Source organism: Carcharhinus amblyrhynchos, chromosome 30, assembly GCF_965287045.1.
Source record: "Carcharhinus amblyrhynchos chromosome 30, sCarAmb.v2.hapA, whole genome shotgun sequence".
NCBI lineage: Eukaryota > Metazoa > Chordata > Chondrichthyes > Carcharhiniformes > Carcharhinidae > Carcharhinus > Carcharhinus amblyrhynchos.
The window spans coordinates 23,158,654-23,183,251 of record NC_137353.1 but is presented as its reverse complement, the minus strand read 5'-3'; the positions used below and the strand labels follow the sequence as shown (position 1 = coordinate 23,183,251).

The 24,598-nt window shown below is 41.9% G+C and overlaps 1 protein-coding gene across 7 annotated transcripts in view; it reads right to left on the bottom strand.

Annotated features, from left to right (window-relative positions):
• Positions 1-2,660: 2,660 nt before the first annotated feature.
• Positions 2,661-24,598, bottom strand: part of foxj3 (forkhead box J3) — a 126,515-nt gene continuing 104,577 nt past the window's right edge. For 3 of the 7 annotated variants that reach the window (XM_080215495.1, XM_080215500.1, XM_080215496.1), the window contains 2 exons: positions 22,565-22,669; positions 2,661-9,956 (listed from right to left, as the gene is read on the bottom strand). In XM_080215495.1, the coding sequence (XP_080071621.1) occupies positions 9,823-9,956; positions 22,565-22,669 (239 nt within the window). In that variant the 3' untranslated portion in view covers positions 2,661-9,822. The remainder of the gene's footprint in view (positions 9,957-22,564; positions 22,670-24,598) is intronic. The other 4 variants (XM_080215499.1, XM_080215501.1, XM_080215497.1 and 1 more) reach the window with 3 other exon arrangements.

Genomic DNA, 24,598 nt, shown 5'->3' with positions numbered 1-24,598 from the left:
TATTGCAAAACTATTGTTAGGATCCCGTTGGGATATTTACATTTTCATTTCCACCCCCACCCCCTGCCAGAGCGAGCCACTGTTGATCATTAGTCAGTTTTATTAAATATGTTGCTACTTTATTAGTGGAAGATGCTGAAACCCACATGCAAGTGCACATAGCATGGATGCACATTATTGGGCTCTGCGCGCACAGTCTGCACAGTGAACGCTTTATAGAAACACATACAAATGCAGAGTCCATGGTGTTAGTGACCCCTTCACACATGCGCACAGCAAAGTCTTACACAGTCATTGCGATAACTGGTCCTGCTTGTAGACAAAACTCATGAAAGGCTCCTTGCAGCTGATCCTCACCCATTCCTTCAATATCTTGACTGGTGTCTACAAAGCTCTACCCTTTCTAAAACCTCAGCTGAATTAGGACATTGCAAGTTGAATTTTCCTGGTATGAAGTCTTGTACATCTATAAGCCCCCAACCTAAGCCAGTTTACTGTTTCCCCATGTTTGGCTAAATTGTCTGCAAGGTCATTGTCCCCATTTCTAAATAATTCCCTGTTCTGTAAATGTCTGCTACAACTAGGGGGTTTTCACAGTAACTTCATTGCAGTGTGAATGTAAGCCTACTTGTGACTAAAATCGACTTTTAAACCGCTGGGCATATCATCTGTTCCTCAAATTTAGCTAATTTCCCTCTGCATCCCTTCCATCATGGGTAGATCAAAGTTTCACTTGTGCCCTCTTCAAAAAACAATTCACTCCTCATCTTCAAATAAACCATGACTATAATCTTTGATTTCCCTCCTTGTATTTTCTTGCTAATCACTGATTTTTGTAAAGTGAGTGATTAATGTCCTTGTAGGTCAGGAATACCATTTAAATACAAGTTGTCCTGTAACAACTCTATAGACAATCCTGAATTCACTCAGCTCTTGTGATAAGCCCGACATATAAATTATACACACGCACAGTTCATATGCAGTTAGTTCTGTACACACACTGTTTTCCGCTGTTGCGACTTTGACTACAGACACATCTCATTAAAAGAGAAGCCCTTCAACGCATCACTGAAGCTACAGCATTTATTATAAGTGCCATCCATGCATATCACGACTGGCAGCAACGACTAATGACATTTGGTAGTATCTTACAGCAGTAAACTCATACAAAGGATAGTTGTGCATTTCTGTTTTAGCTAGGATTAATAAAACGTGCAGTAACAAAAAATACAAACACTGAAACACTGACTGTAAAACAGCAGTACAGAGAAGAGCTGGTGTCACACAAAATGATAATGATTTCATCACTATATACATCATAGATATGTACACATCACCCTTGGAATGCACAATATCAAAATACTCTGTATTCCTTTATAGAATAAAACCCTGGTCTCTTCCCTGCCCCCTTCCCACCCGAGAAAATAAAAGGACAATTTCAAAGACAAACAATATATTTACAATTAAGCACATGAACACCACAACACTTTTTTATTCTTTTTTTTGTTTAAAATGTGCCACAAAAGCCAGTACTGCTTTTGTTATGTTAGAAAGAGGTTGTTCTTCCTCCTGCTTGTAGCCTGTGTTCAGAAACTGCCAAGGTGTCCTCTTTACTGCAAAACATATACTGTAGGGAGTGATCACATTAAGACAATGGCAGTGTATACAAAGAGAGATAAGCCATTTCCAAAGGGTCTTTAGACTCCTGTTCCAAGAAAACCTCATGAAGAAAACACTTGTCACCCAGGTCTATGCAATTAGGAAAAATCAAGTTGTAATTGCTCTTAAGCTCTAGATTTTGCTTTTACAAGAATCTGTTCCATTGCTGTCAAGAATGATACCAATTTTTAAAAAAACGTTTACAATAAAGAGTGAGAGAAGAAAATAATGATCCTCGGAGGGCCGGTGAACCCTCTGTCGTCACAAATCAAACCGCTGTAGGGTTCCAGCATGTCTTGGACACCAAGCTGATTCCAAACTGAATTATTTACTTCCAACCAATAAAGATGTGTTTTTTTTCTCAATTTAAATATACAACTGGTCAACAGGGTACAAACAGAAATTATTCATCAGGATTTTTGGAACAAAGGAATCCAACTTTGCTAATACCGTCTAAAAGGTTCAACTCGAGTACAAAGTGGATGGTGGTTAGTGGGGCCCATTCCAACCAATGGTGCAAGATCCCATATCCATTGCACTGTAAGTGAACTATTTTTTGAAGTGTACTTAACTTGAGCTCAAGCACAGCACAAACATTCCTTCTCCAGCAACCGCCTCGCTGCTTGTTAAAAGCTGTGCTACTTGACAGCAGCAGGAATCACTAATGTAGTGATTTTACCGACTGCTTAAGGCAAATATAACAAATGCTTTCTTTAAAATTTACTTCATTGTTCTGTGAAAGTGAACATTTGTAGCCTCGCACCATGCCTGCACTCAAGCCATTACTTCAATGGCTTTCGTGCAGTTTGGCTCTCCCAGCCCATAAATCTTCAATTACTCCAAGTCTGAAAGCAGTTACTGTCTTTAAATTTATAATTTGCTCCCTGTTTCCCCGCAATCCCCCTCCTCCCTGCCAATGGCCCATACGCCACAACATTGTGCTCCGTCTTGACTTGGCAACCAACGCTAAATGTTTGCCCCCCCCCCATCCCCGCCCCGCCCCACCTTCATAATTAGCTGTCAATCCATCTGGTTGCCTATTTTGTGAAGTGGCTGAACTCTCCCCCAGAGGCGAGCAAGTCTCAGTAACAGGATTCGAAACTTTGCCGGTATATAATCAAGCATACGTACTTGCCTTTGATACTACTGCTGTCCTCCAACCACAGTGCTGCGTTGCTTTTCACTACTCACCAAGGGGAGGCTGAATTGGCTTTGACAGTCAATTTAATGTTTTCTTTTAGAGGATATAGGTTAACCTACATATATATATATATATTTTATTTATATATCTGTATCTTTTTTCAATTTCAGTGATTATTTATATTTAATTAAAAATAGAATGCACCTTTTAAAGGTGGTCAGTAATATTTATATTCCTACATACTGTATAACAAAAGTAGGGCTGCCCCTTATGGCAGGCCTGTCAAATAGTGCAGCTTTAAAATTTATCTTAAATATGTGCTGCCACCTCCTGTTATTTAGATGATTCTCTATCTATACTTTTTGTGTGAAACTATTTGCATTTTTTTTTAAAACAGCAAGAACTCAATGCTACCTACATAAGAAAGTTCCTAACAGTGCAGACTGCAAAACACTTTTGATTACTTTCCAAAAGGATATCTGGATGTTATATAAGGAAAAGGGAGGTGGGGGGGGGGAGCAGGGGGAGAGGGGTAGTTAAGGGTTCAGCCCTTTACTTTGGTGTCTTCCACATGCCCTGGCCCAAGCACACTGATATAATGACTGATCAAATTTCTTTCGCACAGACTTTTGCACTGATAGATCTTGGGAATTTCTACATCTTTCATTTGCTTAAAAATAGAGGAAGGGTTTCACAATCTAGCAGCATTCAGGTTAAGCTAGAGATCCCCCCCCCACAGAAGCGAAATTTCAAAAATATATATATATATATACTTTTTAAAAAACATTCACAACTTATTGGTCATTTTAATGCAGTATTATTCAAAAATGACACAAAATAAGTGGGGCTTTAAAGTGTGCCAACATTTGTAAACAATGGATCCAGTCAATGACACGACTCTTACAATTAAAATTCAGGCACTACCCAATGTCCTCTCCCATCTCCCAAAAGAAACAAAACAGGCTAAATACATCTAATGGGTCAAAATTCCAGACTGCTTTGCAGGCCCAGAAGAGTACAGATGTGGAGTTAAGGAGAAGGGGAAACCTAAGTCGATTGCCTGCATCGAGATCGGCTGCTGAGACTTCTGTCACACCGATTCTGTAAGCTTGTCCAGACAAAAAAAATGGTATTACTTCCAACAAGTAGCCCAGGCTACTAGCAGACTCTACAGAAATAGGTAGTGTGTGGAGCCTTCCTCCTTTAAAAAAAAACTGCTCCCATCGTGTAGAAATCAAGAACTTGGGCAAGAAACACAGTGGTGCACTCTGATACATGGCAAGTGCAACCGTGCACAGGGGTGGGAGAGGTTACATGTGTTCCATGTTTTTCTCACTAAGAGTCTGAAATTCTGAACATTACTTAAGAAACTAACTTCTTCTATACTACAGACAGCTAACGTCTTAGAAACTACAAAGGCCCATTTATGCCATTCAGCGACACCTACGGCACAAGGGCCTTCACCAGGTGAGGGCAAAGAAGCAGCCGAGTAGGAGTGTGTCAGGCAGCGCAGAGTTAGACAGCTACAGGTAGGAATTGAGAGCTAAGAGATTTGGTTTTGTAGTGCTGCATATTGGAGATTGGGGGTGGGGTAGGGGGAATGAATGTCAGAGCCAAAGTTTAGATTGTGGAGTTTGAAATGAGAGCATGACGAGGCAGGAGAATGATAGGGACCAACCAACGAATGTTCAAAATATGTTCAAATAACTAGTCATTAATTCATCCTTGCTTCAGAAAGATATCCTTAAAATAGCACAGGTCTATCTCACAGTGACAGGCCTTTACCACCCCTGTATAAACAAATGCAATTTCTATTCCAAGTCTAGGGTAAGCAGCCACGAACTTGTGCTTGAGATTTAATTAAGTTTGGCCTCAGTCATGGGAGAAACAGCAGCTGAGAAAATATCTTGAACAAGCCTGCACAGCGAGCCATAGTCACCGCACCCAGTGCTAGCTGAGACCTGAAAACCCACTATAATCCAGATCCTCAATTTACAGGAGCAGTGAACAAGATTCTGGCCACAGAACATCATGTAATAATTAAAATCCCTCCAAATTCAGGCATTTACATTCAATATCTGGTTTCGAAAATATACATAGCCTTCAGGAAAATAAAGGGCAAACATTTCATTGAGTGTATTTATGCATGCGCTCTATAAATTAGGCAATATTTTTTGGGTGGGCGAAAACTTCACAAGAAGTTCAACAACAACTTGGTGGATTTAACCTTGTGCCTGCCCGTTGTCATGCAAAATATTCTCAACTATTCAACTTTCAAAAAGATCAGATGCAAAATCTGCAAGAAAAAGAATTTTCTATCTACATTACATACAAATATTAAATAATAAGGGTCAAACTTCTGGCAATTATCCACAGCGCCTTTACTTTTCAATAGTGCACTCACAAACACAATCCCTCCAAGGATTGAACCATTTGTTGCATTATTCTACCAAAGACTGGAGCTGCGATATACAGCCCATCACCAGGTGGTGCAGCCGCTTTTGCCTGCAGTGCACATTTGGGCATATTAATAGCACTGTGATATACATTTGATCAGACTTAGAATTTTGACTTAGCCAAGACAACAGCTATTACTAAATTCTGTGGTGAGCTGCATATCAATGTTCCAACCTAGATTTATCTAGAAACCAGAACAGAGCTCAGAATCTTTGGCAAAGGATTTTGTTTTGAGAGTCAACTGTGAAAAGAAATTCCCATTTCCTGGAAACTAGGGTTCAAGTTTCAGCCCTACACATGGTCTCTCTGTTGAAGGTACAATAACTTCTTCACTAATCTTTTCATCCTCTTTTGTAAAGTATTAGCTTTACATGAAAGTAATTAAAATGGAAACTGAAATGTGACAATACAGGGAACAAGACCAAGCAGCATAAAGGAAGGGATGAATGCCAGTTTTGTGCAATACATTTTTAATACCATAAATTTAGCTTATATATTAGCACAAAGGGAGATCTCTATTGACCTTTGCAATGCAAACGTTTACATCAATTGTTTTCCCCGGAAACTTCATTAACTTTAAATACAAAAAGTGCACCAGCTGACCTCCCATTTCAGCATTATCTTACTATGCCACAGCAGATTTTACACAGTTCTGGCAATTTTATCTCAGTCTGTTTTGCCCTTCACTGGAATCTCCACATATTGGCACAAATCCATTTGGGGTTCAAATGCCATTTTTTTGGATTATGTGTTGCAGTTGGACTTGATAATTGGCTCAGTTTTACAAAAATCTCCCACCTCCCCTAGCCTGTGCTGATGGTTGTAGGGCAGCAGTCAGGATCATACAATTGGTCTCAGCTCCCCTTGGAGGGAGAGGCTATTAAGAAAAAAATCATCCAAAGTTTCTGCTCTTGCTCACTGTTCAGTGACCTCGGTAGCAAAGTGTGTGTGCGAGAGAGGGGGAGTACTAGAGAGTGTGAGAGTGTTTGTGAGCATGCTAGTGTAAAAGCGAGTGTGGGAGAGCGAGTGAGTGAGTGTGTGCATATGCGTGAGAGTGAGAGAATGAGAGAGTGACCGTGGCAGTGTGAGTGACAGTGTGAGCATGGAGAGATTGAGTGCATGCGTGCAGTGTCAGCAGGCAGAATTTTCCTGTCCCGCCCTTCAGAGAATTGTAGCAGGCAGGACAGGACCACGCAAAGGTCTGCTGACCTCGGGCAAGCGCAGCCGGAAAATCCCACCCATTGAGAGGTGATATCAGGGTCAGTTCTGATGACCCTCTCGATAGATAGCCTGCCAAATCTCAGTGCCTTACTTCAGAGGTGGTACCCAGTTTGACAACATTCTAAAGGGCTGCTGTGGCAGTGGAACTGTATTTTAATTGTCAGCACTTTCAGAAGCAGTCCAGCCCACAACTAAAGATAAACCAACTAGTCCACAGTGCTGCATGAGTTCACGGAAATTAATTTATTCCGCATCTTTGATTAATGATCAAACTGCTTGGCTTACTTCATGACAAGAATTAAGTAAAGAGCACTGATGTCTGAACTGCACAGCGAAGGGTCAGCACATGGAGCAGAAGGACAGGCTGAGTGGATAATTCTTCAGGATAAGATCAGTTTTAGAGTGAGATGAGAGTCTCTATCAGGGAGCTGGTAAAAGATTGGAGCTTAACCTATTTTTTCACTTTCAGATTCTGACGCATTTGCTGTGCCTATCTGGCATTCTAGTTTCTGGTGATCTTTCTGCTAATCTAGCAGCCACATGGGGAGGGGTTAGGCCTTTAAGCAATCATAACTGATGAAGCTTGATTATATAACTCTGACACATTCCTGACCTCTACAAGATAGGAATCTGGACAGCAAACTATGGTTAGTTAGCAGTCATAAAAGCCTTTGCTGATTTCAAAAACTTCTGTGTTCATTTCACTTACAGATTGTCGCACAGAACAATGCATCCCCCTCCCCTCCACACTGATCGGTCAACACCAGCAAGAGGGTTACTCAGATAAAAATCCCTTGCCTGGTCCTCGGGTTGTACAGTAACGTTCCTCTTTGTAAAAGCCCTCTCTTCCTTGCCACTGGTATGGGATTGAAAGAATGAAGATGAAAAGCAGCGGGCGAATGCTGGTGAAGTTGAATCAAGAGCCAAAAGACATGTTTGCAGAACTGCCCTGTACAACAAACCAGGAGCCACAAATTGTTCTCAAGAAAGAAGAAACAAGAGAGACACAGAGAATACTGAAACAATTTTAAATAAGAGGCTTAGGAAACAGAACAAGACAGAGAGTACAGAAATAGCAAGAAAGCACACAAAATCAAAAATCAGCACCCTGACAACTCCCTTAGATTGAGCAGCACAAATAACCACATGGTTTATTTTACTGTGGGGGACAATTCAGCTGCAGCCCTTTCTTTGTTAGGCCACAGCTGCAAAGATTGTTCAGAATTCATAATTTTAAACTTGGAAAGTGCTATTAAATGCTACAATTTCTTTTTCAGCTTCAGTTCCATGGAGTCTTATAAAGGAGAACTTTAAGATTGAAGGAAACATTCACGGCTCAAGTTAAATCCTTGCTCCGCAATATACGTGAAAAGGCGTGCAATCTGACATTTTTGAGTTAGGGCAAAAAAATTGTTACATTCAGTGATAGTGGCCTAAAATTTAGTGGTCAGATCTTCACTGTACAAGTATTTGTGAACTGCAGGTCTCCAACTCGTTAGATATGTGGAGATTTATTAAGTTAAAATCTTGCAGTGTCTGATTTCTGTTACTGGACAGCCACAAGAATATCCCAGAGCATCTAGTGACAGCTAGTAAAAACATACTGAACCACTGACTTAACTTGAATCCCAAATGCAAATGAGGTAACAGGAAGGAAAGATAAATTGGAAGAGGACACCGTGCATCAGTAAAAACAAGTGTTCTTTTAGGAAGGACCCTCCAATGACTCATTAAGGGGTATTTAGAGCCCCATTTGTATTACAAGCAGAGGTTTTACGCGAATCACAATTTAAATTGTAAACACTGAAAAAGGTGGTGCATCCACATATATCAGCAATCTGAAACCACTACTGAAGGAGTGAATAAATGTTTTTTTTAAAAGAGCGGAATAATCAAGTAGGCACTGCTCCAGAAAGTGCATATTCAAAAACCCCACTCAATGCCAATTAATTTTTTTAAAAAATCAAAAAAAAAGTGAAAAAAGATGCAACACAAGTATTAAAAGCAGACTGGGATTTCTATAATGAACTCTCATTTATCCATCACTAAACATGCATAGCTGACAAATGCAGCATTGGTTAACATGCTTCCTCTGCAGCATCCCTCGAAGGGATATGTCGCATTGCGGCCTTTTTCACCATGGCTAGCAGGAGAGAGAAAGGCAGTAACCAGATTAGCTCCTCCCGTGATCACATAACTTTTGGTTAAGCAAAAGGTAATGGTCAACATTTTACAATATCTCACCACTCTCATGTTCTGCAGTCTGTGTTCCATTCCCTTGCATTTTAGCATGTGTGCAACTTGGGAGACCACAAACTCAGCAGAACTTGCTTAATGTTTGGTTTGGGAGATTTCTCTCGATTACATCCACTACCACTCAATGAGAGAGACAGACTGCTTTTCTCATCACCAAACTACATTTACCTCAGGGGTACTAACCAATACCACGTCAACACTTGGTACATGATACTTGCAAACCCCAAATATAGTGCTACTTCTTGAGATGTAGTAGCTTTATTAACAAGCGTTCTGGCAGGATTTCTGGGAAGATTCCCAACAGTTCAGACTTGGAAGCTGGTGTTGTGTGCACAAAAGCCGGGGATTCCAAAGTTAACGCAAGCTGTAGCAATGCAATCTTTGGAGCGGTAGAAAACTTTCCCCCAGGTACCCTAGTATTGACTCCAATACTAATCCTGTTACAGCAACTGGATTTTCAACACAAACTTGAGGTTTTTTTGCAGCACCATATATAGACAAAATTCTCTCAAAAGAAATTCACTTTGTAAAAGATTTCCCTGCCAGCTCATGACTGCATTCCTGGCCTACTCCAGGAAAGGCCATCGAGAAGCCAGCTTCCTTGATCCCTATTCGTGTTTGTTCCCTCCTATCAGGGCGTACCCCCAAATGGAGCCACCCACAGGAAAGAAACTCTGCACTGAATAGTACCATCCTATGCAACCTCAGATTGTAGTCAAGCCACGTCACTTTGGATGAGCATTGCTCAGATGCCAACCCTCAACACGTCCCTTCGGTTTTAAAAAAGAAACAAAAACAAAAGAAAATTCTGTTCAGAATTAGAAAATGCTTCATTGCTTGTTACCACTGCTCCACCGCTGAGCGGCCGACGGGTAACTCCACATTTCTGTAGTGACTGCAAGCAGAAGGCGTGTTTTCCCCCCCCCGAAAGTTCAGCTCTCTAGCACAGTCACGGTGGGGCTGTGTCCAGGCAGCAGTCCAGCGATTGTGGCCAGCATCGGCCGACACAAGTAAGCAAGAAGCTAAAAGAACATCTGAGTCACACTGACAGAAAGGGCTTCCGACAGGCTTGTCCTTAGGAAGGAAAGTTAGACAATGGAATCCCAGTCGAAATCGTCCTGGATGTCATCTGCAGGGTTGTGGTGTTGAGACATCGGTCTGTGCATTTGGAAGCTGGAAGGTGACATCATGTGCTGCTGGTTCATTCCTGCATGGTGCCCTGCTGAGCATAAACAAAAACAAAAGTTACAGTATTTGAATAGAAAATGAAACGGCAGACTAGCAATGAAAAGTGTTCTGTGTGTGCAATAAACCATGTAAAATCCATAAAGTAGGCACTCAATGCTGAGACAAAAGGTGAGGATTTATACAACTGGGCTGAGGATAAGCAACTCTTCACAACAGGTAAAACAAACCTCCAATCCCAATCCATGCCACAAACTTTGGCAATGAATTTACAGACACTAAAGCCGCTTTAATAAATTAGCATTCATTTTAAGCAATGAATCTGGTTTGCTACTGGAGATTTTACAGAATCTTCAACTTGCATTGAACACCCAGGCCAGCTGTAACTGTGGGTGGGCCAATTTAGATGAAGCTTTAATCTCAAAGCTCAAGTACTGAACTCAGCAGTGGAACAATGTTAACTGTAGCTATTCATTATTAAACATCAAATTGCACCTGATCCTGGAGCGCTAGTTTTGGGAAGAATGCATCAGGAAGGTTACTGCAACAGACAACAATCCATGCTTACCAAAGCAAGTGACTTAGCCTCAGAAGCTGTCCACTCTTATCCATACCCTATTCTGTACCAACAACTTATCCATTTTCTTTTTAAGAGCTATTACAGATTCTACTTCCAGCACTGTTTATGGTTAGGCATGTAATCCCTCAGCCATCGTCAGTGCAACATAAATTTCCTATTCTCTCCCTTGGGCCCTCTTCTCTGGAAAGGCATACTGTAGAAAACTAAAATTTTACAAGCACTGGTATTAACATTGTCTGTCTTTTAAACATGAATCCAATTTAATACATACATCCAAGCATGCCTAATTTTCCCACTGTGAGCCAAAGGAAATTATCTCAGTATATTGGAGGTTTCAGATGTCTGGGAGGAGAATGACACAAGCATGCAATGAAGTTTGAAACATTTGGGTTTGTTTGCTACATTAATGCTGTTAAAATGAAATCGAATACGTTTCTAGCCAAAACCCAGCACATATTTAAGTTTTGTTATAATTAACCTCAATGACAACATTACAACGTGCCAATTAATTAAAATGACTTTTAACTGGTAAATTTAGATTATTTCCAGCTGGTCACTGCTCATCAGTTTTGCAGTGCAGCAAAGTGAGAAGAAACATTTTGAAACAGGATAACACTAGCTTGGGAGCTTACAAAAAAAGCTGCAATTTAACTTCAAGATCCCGACAGGGCAAAAACGGTCACCACAAGCATTCCAATTACATATTCCCAGATAATCATGAGAATAATGTTGAGAAATTTCCATTATTTCAATGTCCATAAAGCCAAACTGACAAAACCATCCAAGGATGCGTCTCACACTCTCAGGAGCACCAATTCATTTGAAGTAGCATGGGATTCAACTATGCCCGAGTCAAGCTGTAAGCCACCATTCTAGTACTGCCTATCTACCATTGAGAATTACTGGGGCTAGTACAAGGCCAAAAAAAGCCTTCCTTTTAACCAATTCTTAAGTATTCCACTGGTAGACTTAGTCGAGATGATTTTGAATCTACCATTTTTACACTGTGCTAGATATAGATAAGACCCTTGTCAGGCCTCATTTGGAGTACTGTGCGCAGTTCTGGTCGCCTCACTATAGGAAAGACGCAGAAGCTATTGAAAGGGTACAGAGGAGATTTACAAGGATGTTGCCTGGACTGGGAGGCATGCCTTATGAAGTTAGGTTGAGGGAACTGGGTCTCTTTTCCCTGGAGAGACGTAGGTTGAGAGGCGACCTGATAGAGGTTTATAAAATGTTGAGAGGAATAGATAGGGTGGATTCTCAGAGGCTATTTCCCCGGGTTGAAATGGTCGCTACGAGAGGACACAGGTTTAAGGTGAGGGGAGGAAAGTACAGAAGTGATGTTAGGGGTAAGTTTTTCACTCAGAGGGTGGTGAGTGAATGGAATCGGCTGCCGTCAGTGGTGGTGGAGGCGAACTCGCTGGGGTCTTTTAAAAGACTTCTGGATGAGTATATGGGGTTTTATGGGATTGGGGGTTATAGATAGGTGTTGATGTGATCGGCACAACTCGTGGGCCGAAGGGCCTGTTTGTGCTGTAGTGTTCTATGTTCTATGAACCAATAACCTGGAATAATAATGCAGGTTGGGTCTTTTATAGATGATTTCAAAGCTCCTTCAAGTGGAGTGGTATTTATGAAAACTTTGGACAAATGTGCAACCCTAGTGCTCTGAAGAATCATTGAGCAGACAAATACTGATATAGGAATCACGACAGGCTATTTTTTCACAAGTAGAGCAAGTGACTTAAGTCCAATGCCAACAATTCAAGATGATTAATAAATGAATTGTAATGTTTAATATAGTACAGGAAAGTCAATATGTGTAATACAGGAATAAACCTCGATGTTTTAAATTAAACAACCAGATTTAGCTTTAGGCTTTGGCGAGGCGGGAGACTGGGATTTCAGGTCGCTATCCAGCAACTTCAACTGGAAACTACGTGTGGATGCTGCATCAGGTCACCATGGATGATGCTCAATTGTGTGCCAGGATACTGGTCCATAGTGACACTATATCAATCAGTTGGATGGCCCTGAACAACAAGGTTTTCTGCTGCTAATCCCTTATCATTGCACACAGGCACTAAGATAGAAAGCTGATTCAGCACAGACAAACTAAACTAATGCTTGCAACTTGACAAAAATGGCATCTTTTCTTTCAATACTTAGGCAGATGCTGGCTTTCCCTAATTGGACCACAAGATGTAGGAGCAGAAATAGGCCATTCAGCCCATCAAGTCAGCTCTACCAATGATTTGACTAATTTGATAATCCTCAAATCCACTTTTCCACCTTATCCCCATAACCCTCAATTCCCTTACTGATTAGCAATCTACCTCAGCCTTGAACATATATAATAACCCAGCCTCTACAGCACTCTGCAGTAAAGAATTCCACAGATTCACTACCCTTGGAGAAGAAATTCCTCCTCATCCCAATCTTAAAAGGGCACGCTTTTCTCTGAGATTACATCCTCAGATTCTAGAGTCTCCCACAAGCATCTATCCTGTCAAGCCCCCTGAGAATCCTATCTGTCTCAATAAGGTCGCCTCTCATTCTTCTAAACTCCAATGAGAGCAGGCTCAACATCTCAACCTCTCCTTGTAAGAAAATTCCTCGATACCTAGGATCAACCTAGTGAACCTTCTCTGGACTGCTTCCAATGCTAGTACAACTTTCCTTAAATAAGAGGACTAAAACTGTTCACAATATTTCAACTGTGGTCTATCTAGTACCTTGTATAGTTTTAGCAAGACTTCCATTTTTCTATACTCCATTCCCTTTGAAATAAAGAAAATTCCACTTGCCTTTCCACATTACCTGCTGAAGTTGCGTGCTAGCTTTTTGTAATTTATACACAAGGGCCCAAAATCCCTCTGTGCTTGCAACTTCCTGCAGTCTTACTCTATTTAAGTAATATTCAGCTCCTTTATTCTTCCTACCAAAGTACATATATTCACATTTCCCCACATTATATTCAATCTGCCAGATTTTTGTCCCACTCATGTAATCTGTCTATATCCCTCTGCAGACTCTATCATCTTCACCATTTGCCTCCCTACCTATTTTTGTGCCATCTGCAAACTTGGCAATAGTACAGTTACTTCCCTCATCCAAGTGTTAGGATACCAGATTATAAACCCCAAGGTATATTATGAAGTGAGAATAGACTCCAACAATCTGCTATTTTGGCATTAGTCTGAGGATAAAGTGTTTCACTCCAGGCTTGCCAACCAGAAAGAGACCCATTTATCCCAACTCTGTTTTCTATTGGTTAGCCAGTCCTTTATCCAAGCTAATGAATTACCCCTAACCCCTTGTGATCTTACCTTGTGTATTAACCTACTGTGCCGTACCTTATCAAATGCCTTCTGGGATATACCACATCTACAGGATCTCCATTATCCTTTTGGCTTGATACATCTTCAAAGAACTCTAGCAAATTAGTCAAACATAATTCACCTTTCATAAAACCACCCTGACTCTCATGAATTGCATTGACTTTCCAAATGTCCTATTACTTCCTTAATAATGAATTCTAACAATTTCCCAACAGATGTCAAATTAATTGGTCTGTTAATTTCCTACTTTCTATCTCCCTCCCTTTATGAATAAGGGTGTTTTATCAGCATTTTTCCCATCCATTTGAACCTTTCCTGCATCCAGGGAATTTTGGAATATTATAACCAATGGATTCATTATCCCCTCTGTCACTTCCTTTAAGACTCTAGGATGAAGGCCATCAGGCCCCGGGCACTTGTCTGCCTTCAATTCCAATAGTTTTTCAGTACTTCTTCCCTATTGATGATTGTTCCAAGTTCTTTCCTTTCAATTATCTCAATATTACATGTTACTCTGGGGATGATACTAGTATCCTTTAAAACTGAAGCAAAATACTCATTTAGTATCTCTGTCATTTCTGTGTTCCCCACTATTAACCCCCAGTCTCATCCTCCAAAGGGCCAACATTCGTTTTAGATACTCTCTTCTTTTGTATACTTTTGCTATTTTTATATTGTTAGTTTTCTTTCATAATTTGCCTTTGTTCTTTTTATTAGTTTTTTAGTAATCCTTTGTCGATCCTTAAAAGTTTCCCAAATCTTCCAGCCTGCCACTGGCCTTTGCAATATGGTATGCCTTGGTTTTCGTCTTTATGTAATCTTTAACTTTCTTGCTTAGCCATGGATGTTTCTTCCCCCTCTCACAATCTTTCTTCTCTGGAATATATTTGGTTAGGAGGAATTAACTGTCTCCTTAAACAACTGCCACTGATCATCAACTGTCCTACCTTTTAGTCTTCCTGCTCAATCTACTTGGGCCAGATCTGAAAAAGTAATTTTTTTAAACAAATTACCTTTGATTAATTCCAGAATGCTAGTGTGGGGCTTGTTTCTTGCCCTCAAACTGAATTCGAAATTCTAGCACGCTGTGACCACACTTTCCTAAAGGATTCTTAAATACGAGATCATTAACTAATCTCTCCTCATTACTCAAAACACCAAACACAGACTAGCCTGCTCCCTGGTAGGTTCCACAACATACTGCTCCAAGAAACAATCCCTAATACATTCAATGAACTCTCCCTTGAGGCGATCCTTGCCAATTCGATTAATCCAGTCTACAAGCACATTAAAATCATCCCTGACTATTGATGTACTTTTCTTACATGGTCTCAATATTTCCTAATTTATACTGTGCCCTTGACGCTGGTTAAATAACGGCCAAAATTCAACGCCAAAGCTAAAGAAACAGAGAACTCTGAATGCCACTGTTCAGCGCAAACTAAAACTTTCAGAAGTGGAGGAAAATATGGAGAGGCAAGAAAATGAAGGGGATGGCAAATTTGCAGAACCGTTTAAAACAGCAGAAACAAAATGTACCAGTCCCATGTACCAGTCAATTTAGCAATAAGATATGTATTAACACTCATGATCTCCTATACAGTGAAATGCCAATTGGAGAAAAAATTAAATGGAAAGCAGAGACTTCCAAACTGATATACTCTTGAACTTCCTACTGCTGGTTGCAGACCAACATGAGCAGCAACAGAGAGACATACAACCCTGCCTTAACCTTCCATGAAACACAAGTGGCTGAAAATGCCTGCGTGAAATTTGTTGGCTTCGCCAAGATACCAGCAACAGGAACCAAATTTAGAAGAATAAAAAGAAAACACATTCTTGGGATGTGGTCATCACTGGCTACAGCAGCATTTATTGCACATACTACCCTCGAGAAAGTGGTTGGAGCTGTCTTTTTGATCCATTCCAGATCATGTGGTATAGGTATACCCACAATGCTGTCAGGGAGTGAATTCCAGGATTTTACCCCAGCAACAGTGAAGAAATAGTGATATATCTCCGAATCAGGAAGGTGTTTGGCTTGAAGGCGAAGTTTTAAATGGTGGTGTTCCCTTGTGTCTGCTGCCCTTGTCCTTCTGGATGGTTGTGGCCATGGGTTTGGAAGATGCTGGCTTAGTAGGCTGGTAGAGTTCTTGCAGTGCATCTTGTACAGGGTACACACTGCTGTCACTCTGCATCAGTAGTGGAAGGAGTGAATGTTTGTGGATGGGGTGTCAATCAAGCGGGTTGCTTTGTCCTGGATGATGCCAAGCTTCTTGGATGTTGTTGGAGCTACATTCCTTCAGGCCAGTACAGACTATCGCATCACACTCCTGACTTATTCATTTTAGATGGTAGACATTGGCGAGTCAGGGATGAGTTATTTGTTGCAGAATTCCTAGACCTTGACTTACTCTTGTAGCAAGTGTTAATATGGCTAGTCCAGTTCAGGTTTTGGTCAATGGTAATCCCCACAATATTGATAGTAGGGGTTCTGCAATAATGCCATTAAATGCCAGGAGATGATGGTTAGATTCTCTCTTGTTGGAGATGTTCATTGCCTGGAATTTCTGACATGAATGCTACTTGCACTCATCAGCCTAAGCCTGGATACTGTCCGGGTTATGCTACATTTGGACATGAACTGCATTAGTATCTGAGGAGTCATGAATAGCACTGAACATTGTGCCATCATCAGTGAACCTATTCCTATTGAATCCACTGTTGTTAGGGCTTCTTGATGCCATATGTGGGTCAAATGCTGCCTTGATATCATCAGCAGCCACCCTCACCTCACCTCTGGTGTTAAGGTCTTTTGTACATGTTTGAACCAAAGCTGTAGTGAGATCAGAAGTTGACTGGCCCTGGTAGAATCCAAACTGAACATCAGTGAGCAGGTCATTCGCTTTGACAAAAGGTCATCTGAACTCGAAATGTCAGCTCTTTTCTCTCCTTGCAGATGCTGCCAGACCTGCAGCGATTTTCCAGCATTTTCTTTTTTGGCTGCATCCGCAGTAATTTGTTTTTATCATTTGTGTAAGTTGGCTTTCTGAAGAGAAGCAGAGGTGGTTGTTATATTTTGTTTCTGGTCTCCTCCTTCCATGATCAGTGGACTAAGCATCAGGACCAAACCACATTAGCTCAAATTCTAGCTAGACATTTAAAATCAAAGACCACCCAACAGGGGAGTCCAAGGAAAGCACTGCCATTAAATATCAAGAATGAATTTTTTTGGCACTCATGCAAGAACTGTGAAATTTTGGAAGATGCAGATTCAATCTTGAAAGGTGAATCTGAACCAAGCTGCAATATTTCAAAACCTGCAGCATTTGACACAAGAAATACAATGTGTTACCCCGTTACTTAACAGGTAATATGTTTACACTGGTGTGTCTGTATGCTGACTTTGAACAATGCAGTGATGGCAGATTGCGTCCGCCACTTTGAATGCATATCAAAACAAATCAGCATCGTAAGTGCTTTTTGGAACATGATACGCAGAACTGTGCAGCATTCCGAATGCTCCTCACAAATATATTCATTCTGAGGTCCATGAGATCACAAAACTACTGAGGCCTCTCTCCAACCATACTATTGTTGCATATACGTGCCTCGCACATTGCTTGTGGTTTCCAGCCCAAAAACATTTCAACGTAACACACCACTTTTTAAAATCAGGACAACAGGGTAAATAATAGAATTGCTTTTTTTGGGGGGCGGGGGCGGGGGGGGGGTTGGTGGTGGTGGTGGTGGGGTGGCCGGGGAATTCATGAATGGGCAGGGATTCAAGGATGCATGCTGCCCGTCCATTCTTCCTGAGATGATCAGTGTTGGGAGAATTATCTCACTGTTCAATGATGCCTTTATCACATGTCCATACACGCGCACACTTCTAGGAGGGGAAATCACCAACTAACAACCAGTTTCAGACTGAGATATAAATCAAAGACAGGGTAGCTTGTTACATCAATACTGCTATCAACAAAGCCATTCATGTAAAACTCCCAAAACCAAGGCACATGGGCTGCTCTATAGAACATAGAACATAGAACACTACAGCACAAACAGGCCCTTCGGCCCACAAGTTGCGCCGATCACATCACCTACCTACCTACAGACCTATCTATAACCCTCAATCTCATTAAACCCCATATACTCATCCAGAAGTCTTTTAAAAGACCCCAGCGAGTTCGCCTCCACCACCACTGACGGCAGCCGATTCCATTCACTCACCACCCTCTGAGTGAAAAACTTACCCCTAACATCACTTCTGAACCTCCCTCCCCGCACCTTAAATCTGTGTCCTCTCGTAGCGACCATTTCAAACCGGGGAAATAGCCTCTGAGAGTCCACCCTATCTATTCCTCTCAACATTTTGTAAACTTCTATCAGGTCGCCTCTCAACCTTCGTCTCTCCAGGGAAAAGAGTCCCAGCTCCCTCAACCTAACTTCATAAGGCATGCCTCCCAGTCCAGGCAACATCCTTGTAAATCTCCTCTGCACCCTCTCAATAGCTTCTACATCTTTCCTATAGTGAGGCGACCAGAACTGCGCACAATACTCCAAATGAGGCCTGACAAGGGTCTTATAAAGTTCCAGCATTACCTCCCGACTCCTAAACTCAATCCCTCGATTAATGAAGGCCAGTACACCATACGCCTTCTTGACCACCTCCTCCACCTGCGAGGCCGATTTAAGAGTCCTGTGGACCCGGACCCCAAGATCCTTCTGCTCCTCAACACTACTCAGACTTCTGCCCTTGATAGTGTACTCGTTCATCCCGTTGGTTCTGCCAAAATGGACGACTACACATTTATCCGCGTTGAAGTCCATCTGCCACTTCTCCGCCCAGTCCTGCATCCTATCTATGTCCTGCTGCAACTTTTGCCATCCTTCCAGATCATCCACAACACCACCGACCTTCGTGTCATCAGCGAACTTACTTACCCATCCCTCCACTTCCTCATCCAGGTCATTTATGAAAATGACAAACAACAAGGGTCCCAGAACAGATCCTTGAGGCACTCCGCTGGTGACTGACCTCCATTCAGAAAAAGCCCCATCCACAACCACTCTCTGCCTTCTGCAGGCAAGCCAGTTCTGGATCCACAAGGCCAAAGGCCCTTGGATCCCATGCCCTCTCACCTTCTCAAGAAGTCTTGCATGGGGGACCTTATCAAACGCCTTGCTGAAGTCCATGTACACTACGTCCACGGCACTTCCTTCGTCAATGTGTTCAGTCACATTATCGAAGAACTCAACTAGGCTTGTAAGGCACGACCTGCCCTTGACAAATCCATGCTGACTATTCCTGATCATGTCAAACCTCTCCAAATGTTCGTAAATCTTGTCCCTCAGAAGCCTCTCCATCAGCTTACCAACCACTGAGGTCAGACTCACCGGTCGGTAATTTCCCGGGCTATCTCTGTTCCCTTTCTTAAAAATAGGAACTACATCCGCAATCCTCCAATCCTCTGGAACCTCTCCCGTCTCCATTGACGACGCAAAGATAATCGCCAGGGGCGCTGCAATCTCTTCCCTCGCCTCCCACAGTATCCTGGGGTACATCCCATCTGGTCCCGGCGACTTATCTACCTTGATAGAATTCAAAAGTTCCAACACATCCTCCTCCTTAATATTCACGTACTCAATCCTTTCCATCTGCTGCAAATCCATAACAAAATCTCCCAGATCGGCTTCCACCGTGAATACTGAGGCGAAGTACTCGTTAAGCACCTCCGCCATTTCTTCTGGTTCCACACAAACCTTTCCCCCCTCACCTTTTATAGGTCCTATCCCTTCTCTTCTTATCCTTTTACCTTTCACATATTTATAGAAGGCCTTGGGATTCTCCTTAATCTTACCCGCCAAGGTCTTCTCATGACCCCTTCTGGCTCTCCTAATTTCCCTTTTAAGTTCCCTCCTACAGTCCTTATACTCCTCAAAATCTTTAACATCTCCTAATTCCCTGAACCTCTTGTACACCTTCCTTTTCTTCCTGACTAGGTTCAACACATCCTTTGTGCACCACGGTTCCCTCGACCCACCAAAACCCCCTCGTCTCATCGGAACGTTGTCATTCAGAGCTCCAGACACACATTCCTTGAATATCTGCCACCTTCCTTCGGTACCTTTCCCTAAGAACGCCTCCTTCCAGTTTATTTGTCCAAGTAACTTCCTGACTTCTTCGTATCTCCCCTTACCCCAGACAAACACCTTCCTAGCCTGCCTGATCCTATCTCGTTCCAACGCAATTGTGAAGGAGATAGAATTATGGTCACCATATCCAAGATGCTCTCCTACCGAAAGATCCATCACCTGCCCTGGTTCATTCGCCAGTACCAGGTCAAGTACAGCCTCTCCCCTCGTAGGCTTGTCCACATACTGCGTCAGGAAACCCTCCTGAACACACCTAACAAACTCCTCCCCATCTATACCCCTTACCCTAGGGATATTCCAGTCGACGTTTGGGAAATTGAAGTCTCCCATCACGACAACTCTGTTATTAAAACATCTCTCCAGAATCTGTTTCCCTATTTGCACTTCAACTTCCCTGTCACTATTGGGCGGCCTATAGATTACACCCAGCAAAGTTTTCGACCCTTTGCTGTTCCTAACTTCCACCCACAGAGATTCTGTAGACAATCCCTCCACGACATCCTCTTTCTCTGTAGCCATGACACTATCCCTGATCAACAGTGCCACGCCACCACCCCTTCTGCCACCCTCCCTGTCCTTCCTGAAGCACCTGAAGCCTGGCACCTGAAGTACCCAGTCCTGTCCCTGAGACATCCAAGTCTCCGTAATGGCCACCACATCACAATCCCAAACAGCTATCCACGCCCTAAGCTCATCTACCTTATTCACTATACTCCTTGCATTAAAATATATACACTTCAGCCCCTCAGTCTGGGCATTTCCCATCTCCACCACCTGTCTAACCTCCCTCCCATACTGCCTGCGGTCCTCCCCTACCTGGGAGCGAACCTCCTCCGTCCCGTTTCCCCAACACAGTTCCCTCCCCCCATCCTTTCTAGTTTAAAGTCCCCCCAGTAGCCTTAGCCAGTCTTCCCGCCAAGATACTAGTCCCCCTGGTATTTAAGTGCCACCCGTCCCTACTATAGAGGTCCCACCTACCCCTAAAGAGGTCCCAGTGATCTAGGAACCGAAATCCCTGCCCTCTACACCAGTCCCTCAGCCACGCATTCACCCTCCACCTCATTTCATTTCTTCCCTCATTCTCCCTTGGCACAGGCAGCAATCCTGAGATTACTACCTTTGCTTTTCTCTTCCTCAGCTGCCTACCCAGTTCCCTATAGTCCCTTTTCACGAGTGCCTCCCTCTTCTTACCTACATCTATAAGAAAACAAAATATATTTTTGAGAATGCAATCATGCAAATACAGGTTTTATCTGATCATCCAACACAGCACTCCTGTGATAGTATACTTGCAGTTGACAGAAGGGTTTAAAAGGTGGCATTTAGAACTTGTTCAGTTATTCAGACATTGCTTAAAGCAAGTAGCACAATGGTGCTACAATAACATATAGTAAAAAAGATACAAAACAAAATCAAATTCTTCCCATTATATCAACTTACTCACGAGAAAACCTATTTGTAAATGACAGTGCTTAACTACTCCTCTGCACTCCTTTACATCTTGCAGAATGTGCAAACTGTATTTAGCTGTGATATGGAGTTGCCGGCATTGGACTGGGGTGAGCACAGTAAAAAGTCTCACAACACCAGATTAAAGTCCAACAGATTAATTTGGTACCGCAAGCTTTCGGAGCACTGCTCTTTCATCAGGTGACCTGATGAAGGAGCAGCGCTCCACAAGTTTGTGATACCAAATAAACCTGTTGGACTTTAATCTGGTGTTGTGAGACTTCTCACTGTGTTTAGCGTGCATTTCACCCCAGCACTTATATTCTAGTCCTCCTGTTTTTGAGGATGTTGAGGAACACATTAAGTCCTTGGATGAAAGCCCTGGGTTGAAAAATATTCTTCACTGATAAATCATTGCCAATAAAACAGATTTGCATGCAGATAGACAGAGGTACCAGTTAGTTAAGGGCTCCATGTACATGGTAAAATTTTGCTCAAAATGAGAGAAAGGAGATGTTGGGAAAATGGTTACTGTTTAAATGAATTACATTTGGGATTTCAACTTTCAGGAATTTTAAATTGTGAACTGTTGGGGTGCTGTCAAATGCAGTCTAACCACAAACTTTAAAGGGTAGACTGCATCAGGAACTCAAAACGAATTAGCTAGGGTTCTGTGATAATGTAATTCTGGAGCTGCTGTATTAACAAAGGAACATGCATTTATACAGCCCTTTTACACATCCTTAGGACACTCCAAAAAGATTCAACAGATCGGGAAGTATTTTGAAATAACAGCATCCCGACTTGGAGGCAAGTGTCATCAACTGGGGTATGCTGTAAAGGCAGTTACCAAATGGACAATGAGCAAAATGATACCTCAGAAGTCCTATGCCCACCAGTGCCTGCCCTGTTTAAGGATGCATTACAAAATTAGGTTAACTGTGAAACTATTTTCATTTTTAACCGTTCCCAGTCTCTGGCAGAAACATGCAAGTAAGGTGTACCCAGGGTCCCAGACATGCATGCAACATGCAGGTCAAAGGGGAAAAGAAAGGAGGGAGGAAAAAAATAAAGTGGCAGCCCCAGGATATGCAGTTAATATGGGGCAATTACCTGTCATGGCTGGTCCTGGGGTACTGAGAGGTGGGAGATGGGGGTACCCAGGGGGCCCCATCATTGAAGCAGGAAGGTTTTGTCTGGAGTCAATGTACAAGCTTCCTGTGTGAGAAAGTGGTGCAGGAGTGAGAAATCACCACTTCAGTGCAAATAAACATTAATAGCGTAAAACAACCAAACCCAGCACTATTGTCAATCCAAATGAACATATCTGGTTTTTTCCCACACAAATAAAAAACAACTTGAGGAAATGTACAGAGCTAAATAAGAAATGGATGTAATTTTGAGAGACAAACAAACATTAAATCTTTCGGTCATTTACTTCCACTTTTGTGTGAAACATCGCTGACTTATTTTTTCACCTTTGCTGTTATGTTTGGATGAGATGTGTCGTGCCAAATGTGTGCAGCATTCAAGTAAATCCATCTCCAGTGTGGATGTTTTTAATACAGTACAAAATTTGAGGATGTTTACATAAATGTCCATTAAAGATGCAGGAAGAAACCTTTCACTCATCACCATCATCCATTAATTATTTCAAATTTGGAATAAGAAACAAATGCCAAGAATATGTCAAGAAAACTGAGCACACTGAACTTTCAGCTTTGGACTAGGGTTTGAATCTGGCTCCTACCAATGGGTGAAATCTCCTCTTTCTGCTGGCTCTCAGGGTTCTATGCGATTAAGTTTTGACAACCCAGCTCCCAATTGGACAGATCCATAACCTAAAACTCACTTAAATCACGCCGGGATTGTCCATCTCATTTGCTGCAAGGATCAAAAGCATGGCAAATGTAAGAATGTTACACTGGTAGAGATAAATTAAGGTCAATGCTACTGAGCATATAGCTACACGAATATTTGCCTGTGGTCAGAATAAATAGAGCTTGCACTTAACCTATTGGAGGTATGCTTCATGGTGATATACCTGACTTTGTTGTTAAAAAGACGACAAATGTTCCATTTACCAGAGAGACGTCCCTATTCGATTATTAAAAAAAGCTTCTTTGAAACTGAAGGTGAGGGGGATGTTATTGATCAATTATACCGGAGTACAGTATTAACTTTTCATTCCACAGATTTAATTACACTATTCTCATCACCATTTCTTTTGCTTGTAAAATTTGTGAAAAAGATTGCAAGCCTTTTCTCTTAAGTTGACGTAACAAAATGGATTATTTGTACTTGTACACGAACATTTTCATGAATTTAAAATTGTTTCTTGCTAACACCGCCATGTAAAACCAATGATTAGGTCACAGAAGGAAATCTCAGCAAACTGAAGACATTCCAACAGTAAGGGAATGAGCCTTCAACAGAGCGAAGAACAAACTGCAAGTTGAACATTTATCTATTTATGCAGACAGTCCTGTGTACGTATTTAATTACATATTAAAATATTCAGAATTTAAACATTTACAGTTAGCTCATGGCAATTTTGTTCCTCAGATCCGCATACAAACCCATTAATAAAGGAGGAGCAGCTGCATTTACTAATTCTGAAATAGCGTGTAACAGACTTCAGTGCTGTTTTGGAAATTAAGTCAATGGATGGTGTGGAGGCACAGCATAGTGGAGGTCCATTGTGATGTTCATAAAAATAATCTATTGTCTAGACAGTTATATTGTGGAAGCACCCTGAGTGAAAACTTGTGTTGCTCCACAGGGAGAGAGAGAAATTCAGGGCCACTTCTCCTTATAGGTGATTAGAGATAGTTACCATGAGTTGCATCTCTGCCAGAGCCCTTGACTGGGGACAAAGCAAGAGACCAATAGAAAACAAAATGGAGAACGAATAAATATTGGTCACCATCCGCTACCTTGCTCAAATATCCATTCTGTGTGTGTGTGTGTGTGTGTGTGTGTGTGTGTGTGTGTGTGTATACGCGCGTGTGGGTGGGAGGGGTGCCCTGGACTCTGCAACTGAGTCATGCCCTTACCTGTTCCTGCCTTCACTCATTCTCTATACAGACTCTTCAGTTCTAACAGTTATAGTAGGTGGCTGAGGAGGAATTGTTTGATAGTGATTTG